A 9,603-nucleotide genomic window follows, 5' to 3' on the forward strand; every position below is an offset into this window, starting at 1 on the left:
ATTTTTACCGCTCAAAAGCTTAGACATTACATATTTTCTCATAAAGTCAACTTGATTTCAAGGTTTAATTTGTTGCAATATTTAATGGCTTGTCCAACGCTTTCCAATAGGTTAACAAGGTGGTTGATGATCTATTGCAATTTGATATAACATTTGTGTCTCTTTGCACTATCAAAGGATAGATCCCAGTGGACTTTCTCGCGGCACACCCACTACCAGCTGGGTCTCCTATTAACAATGACTTGTCAGACGAATAGATAATGCATGTGGAACAACCCAGTGCTCAACGTTGGTAAATTTATATCGATGAAGTTTCGTCAGTTAAATGCAATAATGAACTGCATACAGTGATACCCGACAAAGCAAGAATCAAATTGATCTTCATTACATTAGATTAGGCGATGTTAAGCTTCTCTTACCAACTTACAAAACCGTGCACCAATAATGAAGCAGAGTATAAAGCTTTAATCACCGGAATATAATTGGCAATATCAAACGAGATAACAGAAATCGCCATCTATGGTGACTCGCAGCTCATTATTCAGCAGGTGGTTGGTAAGTAAAGATTTTTGAAACCAATGTTAGAGAAATATTATCAATATATAATGAAACTATTGGAGCAAATTCCTAACGTGACATTATTTAGAATTCTTTGGGGAGAAAATGCCCGTACATATGCTCTAGCAAACCTCGCTAAGGAATTAGCGTGTCCACAGAAAAACTTTGTCAACATTACCGTGCAGGGGCGCAAAATTTTATCACAAATAAATATGGATAATTTGAGCAAATTGGGAAAAGAGGAGATAACAGCTATAGTGGTCGAAGCTTTGAAATATTGGCGCTAGTTGTTTGTTAAATACCTGCAGACATGAGTTTTGTCAGAAAAGAGCAATGTCATATGCTTTGGTTGACAACGTTTTGTGAAAAAGTTCCTTTGATCAGATGTGACTGAGATTTCTAAGCAGAACAAAAGCATTGGACCTCGTTAAAGAGGTGCAGTCTGGACTTTGTGGAGCTCACCAGTCTGAGCTGCAGATGAAAGTGAAAATCAAGAGACTTGGGTACTACTGGGCCGCGATATGTCTGATTTCATGGAGATGACCAAGCGGTGTCACCAGTGCGAGGTGCACGGAGTGTTATTGCACCAACCCCCAAATGTGCTACATCCAATGGTTAAATCATGGACATTCGAGTGTTGGGGCACGGATATAGTGGGTCCAATAGACTCTTCATCTTCTAAAGGACATCAATTCATTCTTGTCACAATAGAATACTTCTCCAAGTTGGTAGAGGCAGTGTCATTACGAGAAGTCATAGTGAAACATGTTTTTCAATTCTTTAGGAATCAGATCGTCTATTGTTTTGGTGTTCCGCGCATGATCATTTCAAACAACTGGCCCGCCTTTAAGAGCACAAAGATTAATAACTTTATCAGACGGCATAAGATAGATTGGAGATACTTTATAATCTAGCACCCAAGGGAGAATGATCTAGCCAAAGCTTTCAATAAGACACTCGTGCAAATCTTGAAGAAAATATTGAAAGAAAGCAAAAGAGGGTGGCACGAGAAACAATTAGAAGCTTTGTGAACATATAAGACAATGGTCAGGACTCTGACGCAGTCTACACCATATGCTCTCATGTATAGGTCTAAGACAGTGCTTCCGTTAGAAATGCACTTACTTTCTCTCAAAGTCGTTGTGGCCAACATAGTTACAATAGAAGATAACGTGAAGCTTCGACTTGAAGAATTGGAGGGTCTCAAAGGGAAGCAATTAATGATGCAACAAAACTTGGAGATCTGCCAGACAAAAATAATTCAAGACCAAGACAAACTGGTCTGCCCAAGGACATTTAAAGTTGGTGACCTCATTCTCATCCTTAGAATGTCTATTCTTGCACACCGCAAGATAGGTAGGATATTTGAACCAATTTGGAAGGACCGTTCGTGGTGGAAAATGTATACTCTGAAGGGTCATACTAGTTGGTGGATTACCAGGGTGAAAGCCCATGTGTCGATAATCAGACGATATCCGAATAAATATTATCCAATGTGACGTCCCAAATGATAAGCTCCACAAATGATACTTGTTCTTAGAGATGGCCACATGGCCAATGCCTGTGCCTTGGTCCCAAGAAGAATCGTAATAATAAAATTTTAATAAAATAAAATTTATGTTAAAAGATTCACACCTCAAAATTCAATTTTTTGTTAAATCTCAAATTTTCTCAAAATCAAATAAGGTAAAATAATTGTATGTAATTTAAAATTCACCTAATAATGAATTGTTATCATTCTTGTTAGCTTTTAAGTTCAGCTCGCTTACTTTTTTCCTGTCTTCTATCAAAAAATGTTGGGCCCTAAGTTGACCTTCTCCTTTAAAAACAGCTTGAATCTCGCATTGCATGAGAAGAGGATGGCACAGGGTGGTGTCGTGAGCTTTGATTTGTACTACGGGCAGGTCAATCTTGATTATGAAGGACACTTTTTGAGGGTTGCCGAGCAGAAGGATAAGGAGAGGCTAAAAACGTTAATCAAAATCTGTCATAAAGAAGAAGTGTTAGTGAAAAGGAATAAATCTGAAATGGTTACAAGGAAAGTTTCTGATACTCATGGCGTGATGGGAAGGCAATACAGATAAAGTCAATGGTCATGACTCTGAATGGGGAATTGGTCAGTGCATCTTCAAGAGGAGAACCGCTAATACGGACACAACCAAGAAATGCCAACCATCGTAAGCACAGAGCCCTTGATTGCTGAGGAAGAAGACAAGTAAAAGAATCAGTGGAACGTGCACTGGTTACAGAGGAAGAGGTTCATGTGTGGTCAGTGGAAGAAACACCCACGCAGCTCCCGACAGGAAATGACGATCCTGAAGTTGCCATGGGGCCTTTGTTGCTAGAAAACATGCCTACAAAATAGTTTGTGGGATTTCCATGGTGCAATGCTGATAGAGTGAGGCTGGTGCTGCCAGATTACATGCCAGCTAGGTCATTGACAGAGTGCCCAAAATGCAATGTTCTCTTTCTGGAGCACTACAGGTCCTTGGAAGAATACAAGGTAGCTTCGATGGTTCTCAGGAGTAAATAGCACCCAAATGTGGAGGCTTATGTACCTCAATACGTCAATTCGTGACATCTGTAGATGGTTCCCATATATGAGCTGAAGAAGATGCAAAGGGTTCGGAGACGGGAGTTTGAGCACTACGTGGAAATACAAGGAAAGTATGTCAACATTTTGGAAGGGCTGGAGTTACATACTAGAATATTGTCGGAGAGTGATGAAAGGAAGATATTGGACTGCGTGTTTGACTTAAGGGATAAAGGTCGAGTAGGCCTTTTGAGAAAGAGAATGTATTCAAAACCACCAAATAGATGAGAGGCAAGTGTAGAGTCACTATTCAGTGTTGCTGCTACTATAACTTTGCTCGTGATAGAGAAGGGAATCCCCTGTGGATTATAAGACATGAAGAGGTGGATCCCATACCATCAAAAATAAAGAAAATGATTAAGAGGATGGTGTCGTGGTGCATACTGCCAGCTGATTGCGTCCCCAATAGCTGCACCATCAATATTTACGTAGAAGGGGCCTGTATTCCTCCTCATATTGATCACCGAGACTTTCTGAGACCTTTTAGCATCGTCTCATTTATTAGCAAATGCAACATACTATTTGGAATGAAGATATATGTTGTTGGTCCGAGAGAATTCAAAGGACTTATCGAGATTCCGCTACTGGTTGGATCTGTACTCGAGCAGACCTGATGAAGCATTGCATTCTGTGAGTCCCACAAAGGAGGATTTTCGTAACTCTCAGAAGAATGGATGAAGACAAAGTGCCAAATAAATACCAGCTCCATATCTGGAAGCATTACAACCACTTGAGTTGTGAGATAACCTACCTCTAAGTATATGCAAGGGGACTTTTATTTCGTGGCATAACTTAGGAGGTTAGCTTGATTGCAGCGTAGTTTCATGTAAGAAGATATTTTTGCTATGTTTTGGTCACTTCAAAACAAACTTGATCTGATGTATTGCAATTCCTACAAGGATGTGCTCGCCATATTTCAATATTCTTAAATGTATTCAGTTTCAATGGAAATCAACAAAGATCATCTTTTGACTTACACTCGATTCAAAGTCATTGAAATGAATGTTAATTTAGTTTTACAATTAACAAAGAATGATACAAAACACATATATGCATAAAATCAAATAACGTGCAACATAATGAAAATGATAACCCAAATTTGAAATTCTGCACTTACAATCAAATTTCCACCAAATCTCAAACTCCTCGCCAATTCCATAAATTCCTCACATTCTACAAAACTTTCAAAAAATCAACAAAATTTTCAAAAGCTCTGCAAATTTTTGCACGCCCTTTCATAAATTTTCCACTCCCCCAATATCTTGAGGATTAGTGTGAAAGTTTGATTCCTCAAAATCAAATCCGGAGGATTGGTGTGAAAGTATGATTCTTCTAAAACGAATCCGAGTGCTTACTCCTCCAAATCAAATCTCAAGGATTGGTGCGAAAGTCAAATTTTGATTCCTCTAAATTGAATCCCGAGGATCGGTGTGAAAGTTCGATTCCTCTAAATCAAATCTTGAGGTCGGTGTGAAAGTTTGATTCCTCCAAATCAAATCCCAAGGATAAGTGTGAAAGTTTGATTGCTTCAAATCAAATCCCGAGGGTTAGTGTAAAAGTCTGATTCCTCTAAAATTAAATCTCGGGATCACTACCTAAATTATGATTCCCACTCGCTACCTCTTAGGTTGAATGTGAGTCCTTGAGCTTTCATTCCCAATGCAGTAAAAATTAAATTATGAGATCAGTACCTAAATTATGATTCCCTCCAACTATCTTTTGGGTTAGATGTGAGTCCTTGAGCTTTCCTTCCCAAGGTAGTAAAATTTTCCTCGGTTAGTCTTTAACTTGGATTTGAGTCATTGTGCTTTTCTTCCCAATGTAGAAAAAATCAAATCTCAGGATCAATACCTAAATTTTTATTCCCTTCTGCTACCTCTTGGGTTGAATGTGAGTCCTTGAGCTTTTCCTTCCCAATGTAGTAAAAATCTAATCTCGAGGTCAGTATCTAAATTCCAATTCCCACTCGCTGCCTCTTGGGTTGGATGTGAGTCCTTGAGCTTTCATTTCCAATGTAATAAAAATTAAATCTCAGGGTCAGTACCTAAATTTTGAGTTGGATTTAGTCATTGAGCTTTTCTTCCCAATGTAGTAAAAATCAAATCTCGGGGTCAATACCAAAATTATGATTCACTCTTGCAACCTCTTGGGTTGGATGTGAGCCCTTGAGCTTTCCTTCTCAATGTAATAAAAATCAAATCTCAGGACCAGTACCTAAATTCTAATTCCCTCTCACTATCTTTTGGGTTGGATGTGAGTCCTTGAAGCTTTCCTTCCCAATGTAATAAAATTTTCTCGATCAATCTTTGAGTTAGATGTGAGTCCTTGTGCTTTCCATCTCAACATGATTTCCTTACCACAAAATTCAAAATTTTCACAAGACCAAAATAAAAATTTAAATCCAAATCAAAATTGAAAACAAATTAAGCTCACCATGACTATTGAGTTCCCGATAAGGAACCCTGATGGTAGCCCATCTAAAATCATAAAACTCCCTAAGACACATCAAAATTCCCTAAAAGGGTAATTTTATATGAAAGTTAGCTAAGACACATGCAAGCCATGAAGTCTTCTCCAAGTCATAGGTGAGCCATAGAAGCCATGGAAGTCCACCTTGCTCTAAGAGGAAAAAAGAGGGCCTGCTTTCTCCCCCAACTAAAGTGACTTAACCAAAGCTTTAATTCACATTCCCCATGCCAAATCAATCACCCAAGTCCCTAAAAGTTGACCCATCAACTCCCGCCATCTTGGGCTTGACCCCAAACCATTTACATGGGGTTGAACCCATGGTTGGCCCAACCTAACCCAAACCCATGGCCCCTTTTGGAAAAACCAAAATTACCCATACTTGGACCCAATTGAACTCACATCTCCTCACATATGACCTCCCATAATGTGGAGGTGACCTTTGTTTGGCTGGTCGGCCTCCCTAGCCACCGAAAAAAGCCATGACCGAGAGGGATCATGTGGTCAAAACCCAAAATTGGACACATCCAAGTTGGCTCAATCTAATTGGCCACTGACCCTCTTCTTCCCTCCATCTAGGCAGCCTTTTGGATTCCTAAGCTTGCCCAATTGGTGCCCCCTTCCTCTTCTATGAATAAGCCGTCTCCTCACGACAAAAAAAATTGCACAAAAACCTAGGGAAACTCTACCAAAATCATTTCAAACTTCCATTGCACTCATATGAAGCTCATCCTAATCGGTTTTGGCCCCTCTTCCCCACTGAGAAACCCTTATTTCATCTCTAAAATTCATGGTTTTTTTTGCCATTCCACAAAACCCCATAAAACTTTAAATTGATTGCTCCAAAAGTTTCACCAGAGTTCGAGGAGAATTCCCCAATCAAAACCCCTCTCTCTCGAGCACCTTAGCATAGTCCTAGATCAAACCAAATTCACCCTTTAATTGAACTCTTACTTAAGCCCAACACTAGAGCAAAGCAACACTTGGAGGACGTTCGTGGACTCAAGGCAAAGCTCAGGAAGCAATCTAATTGAGGTTGCACTTCTTGAACCAAGGTATGGATAAAAATCCTGAATATTGTCCTCGACTTGGAACTTTATGAAGCAAACATGTATTTCATGCACATGTAATTGTTAGATAGGTTCGTCTTATCAAGATGAATCTATAGGAACAAACCCCATATGATTTAGTTGAGAACCAAGTGAGATATTAAGTCTAGAAGTTTGACGGTTCTCGAGTCGAGTCTATCGGGGATGATGAACAAATGTTGTCCGTGTCTGTTAGAATGACAACTCAGATGGCATCAGATGAGGGAATGAAGCGTGAACACGAAGCCTCATGGAAGCTGACTCATATGGCGATGATAAATCAGAGCCCGACGCATGGGATTTCGACGCGCAAGAGGATGCAGTGGCGTTGACTCAGATAAGTAGATAAATATTGACTTAGATAAGTAGATAAATAGGGGTATTTTCTGATTTAAATAATTATATAAACTTTAAAAATTCATAACTTGGTGTAAAAAAATGATAAAAATAAAAAAAATACCCTGTGCTCAATAAATAGAGGAGAACAATGTGGAATAGAAATAAAAAAAATTCGTAATATTTACTTTTAAATTAATTAAATACTCTAAAATTATTTTAAATCATAAGTAATTAAATATTAATCACAAAAATATGAAAATGGTGGGTTCATTCCTCATATGTCTAGGGATGTTCTCTGATTTTTCCAATGTCAGAGGACACCTCTAACATTGGAAACCCTAAATTTCAAAGTAAATTGCCCTTGTTTTGCTTAAAATAATTCTTAAAAATAAAATATAAATAAAAAATTACAAACATTGGTTTATCAAGTTCACTGTGGTTGAGGAATTTATGAAAAATAAAAGTTTATAAAAATTTAAAACATATTTTTCTATTTTAAAATTAAGAAAAATACCAAAAATAAGATAAAAACAAAATAACTAAAAAATTTAACAAAATATCCAAAATTGAAGAAAATGAACTTGGGAAGTCCGTGTAAAAAATGTAAAGCCATAAAAATTATTTTCAATGTAAAAATGTATTTTCTAAGTAAATAAGTATTTTTGCTTAAAATAATTATAGAAATTTAAATATAGTTCATAAATCTATAAAAATTAGTTTGAAGAATTGCTTAAGGCTAGAGCTATCTAAGAAAAATTAAATTAAAGTCAAAATAAAACTTTTATTTTTAGCCTATTTTCTTAATTATTTATTAATTAAAAATACAAAAAATCACAAAAATGCCCAAAATGCATCAAAATATCATAAATTACTTTCTAATTGAAAAAAAATAACTTTAAAAATTTCCATAAATTTTGAGATTATAAAAGTACATTTTAAGTAGTTAAATGTATTTTTCTATATTTTTAACTTAAAAAATTATAGAAAATAAAAAAAAAACTTAGAAAAATATGAAATTAATTTCTCTAGGTTCTATAAAGTCAGAGAGATTAAAAAAAATATAAAAGACAATTTTCGAGATAAAACATATTATTTATTTATTTTTTAAAACCAACAAAAAATTATAATAATAAAAATATAATTCAAAAAATCATGAAGAATGGACTGAGTGGTCTTCTGACCCATGTAAACCTTTTAAAATTTTCTTAAGGGCGAAGAATGTGTTTTAATTAAGTAAATGAATTAACTTTGAAAATCCCTATTTTTGAGCTAAAATAATTCCAGAAAATAAAATAAAAATAAAAATAATACAAAGTTTTCTATGGTGTCTTAATTAACTCATGAGTAGCAATCCATAAAATTTCCAAATTTATTTGAATTAAACTGAAAGAGTTATGAGGTAAAGGGTCCTAGGGGTAAAATGGTAATTACGAAATTTCGAGCCTTAATTAAAATTTTAGGTTGAACTAAAGAGTGCAAGGGTAATATTGATCATAATTGATTCCCTAAGATGATTGAAACATAAAGGGATAAGAGATAGAAACCAATTTACAGTATTTTCTATAGGTAGGTAAAATTGTAATTAATTAAATTTTATAATTTGGAATATAAGTACATTTGATGATTCTAATGTGATGGGGCATGAGATGGCAAGACAATAATTACCTAATTTTAAGCCCTAGATCAATGGTTAGGCCTAATTTAATTGTTTAATAAGAATCAAATCTATTTCATCTAAGTTTCTAAAATTACAAGTATACTCATAAGAGATCTAACAACTTGGCAGTGAGCTAGGATTGATCTATAGCTATCTAAAGGGATTAGAAAAGAACAACTCATCTTAAACACTGTTAGCTCACTTAAATGATTGGGCTTACCTTTAGGGCAACCATCTGACATAATAAAACAAGCAACCCCTAACGTACTCATGGGTTAATTAAGATATATACTGAGCACAACTTAAAGATATTAATTTAACTTGGATGATTTAACTAATAGTCTAGTAAGAATGGAATGAACTTAAGGTGATCTAGGAGATTCTAAATTTGCTTAGAATGCTTTCTAGACATTCTTAGAAGATTTTGGATACTTTAGATGACCTTTGAGTTTGCTACGATTTTTTGAAAAGATAGTTTTCAAAATATAATGAAATTGACATGAAATTCTTAAGGACCCACCAACTTATGACTAGGGGCTCCATAATTCACAAATAAATAAAAAATACCCATATACTACTTATCCTATATTAACAACTCAATTCTTAAGGGTATGAACTTTGAATAAAGTGTCTAAACCCTTTTGAGCAACTGGAAATAATTAGTTTGACCACTTATGGATTATTAGACCGGTGTAAATCTGAGGTTTAGGTGGTAAGGGTGGTAGCAATATTGCTTATGTGTGCTAAAAGAGTTATATGAAGTGGGATTTTAGAATAGTATCTCCTACCCCAACGATCCATCGTGAAAGGAGATAGGATCGATGATACTATTCACTAACACTTGGTAAGAATTCACCCCTTACACCTTTAGGTTGTCGACATTTTCAGTCAGATTAGGATGT

General features: G+C 35.9%; 1 protein-coding gene across 1 annotated transcript; it reads left to right on the forward strand.

Moving 5' to 3' along the window:
• The first annotated feature begins 3,145 nt into the window (after window positions 1-3,145).
• Window positions 3,146-3,765, forward strand: LOC110018403. Its single transcript, XM_020715704.1, has 2 exons — window positions 3,146-3,354; window positions 3,438-3,765. The coding sequence occupies exons 1-2, from the start codon at window positions 3,146-3,148 to the stop codon at window positions 3,763-3,765; spliced, it is 537 nt and encodes a 178-aa protein (XP_020571363.1).
• Window positions 3,766-9,603: the final 5,838 nt, after the last annotated feature.

The sequence above is a fragment of the Phalaenopsis equestris genome, unplaced genomic scaffold, assembly GCF_001263595.1.
Source record: "Phalaenopsis equestris unplaced genomic scaffold, ASM126359v1 Scaffold000021, whole genome shotgun sequence".
Lineage (NCBI taxonomy): Eukaryota > Viridiplantae > Streptophyta > Magnoliopsida > Asparagales > Orchidaceae > Phalaenopsis > Phalaenopsis equestris.

What these genes read in the sequence shown, in the direction of transcription:
- LOC110018403 (XM_020715704.1), top strand. Translation starts at nt 3,146, where the DNA reads ATGGTTCCCATATATGAGCTGAAGAAGATGCAAAGGGTTCGGAGACGG. An exon ending in GGCCTTTTGAGAAAGAGAAT is followed by an intron (nt 3,355 to 3,437) that starts GTATTCAAAACC and finishes TGCTCGTGATAG; the next exon opens with AGAAGGGAATCCCCTGTGGA.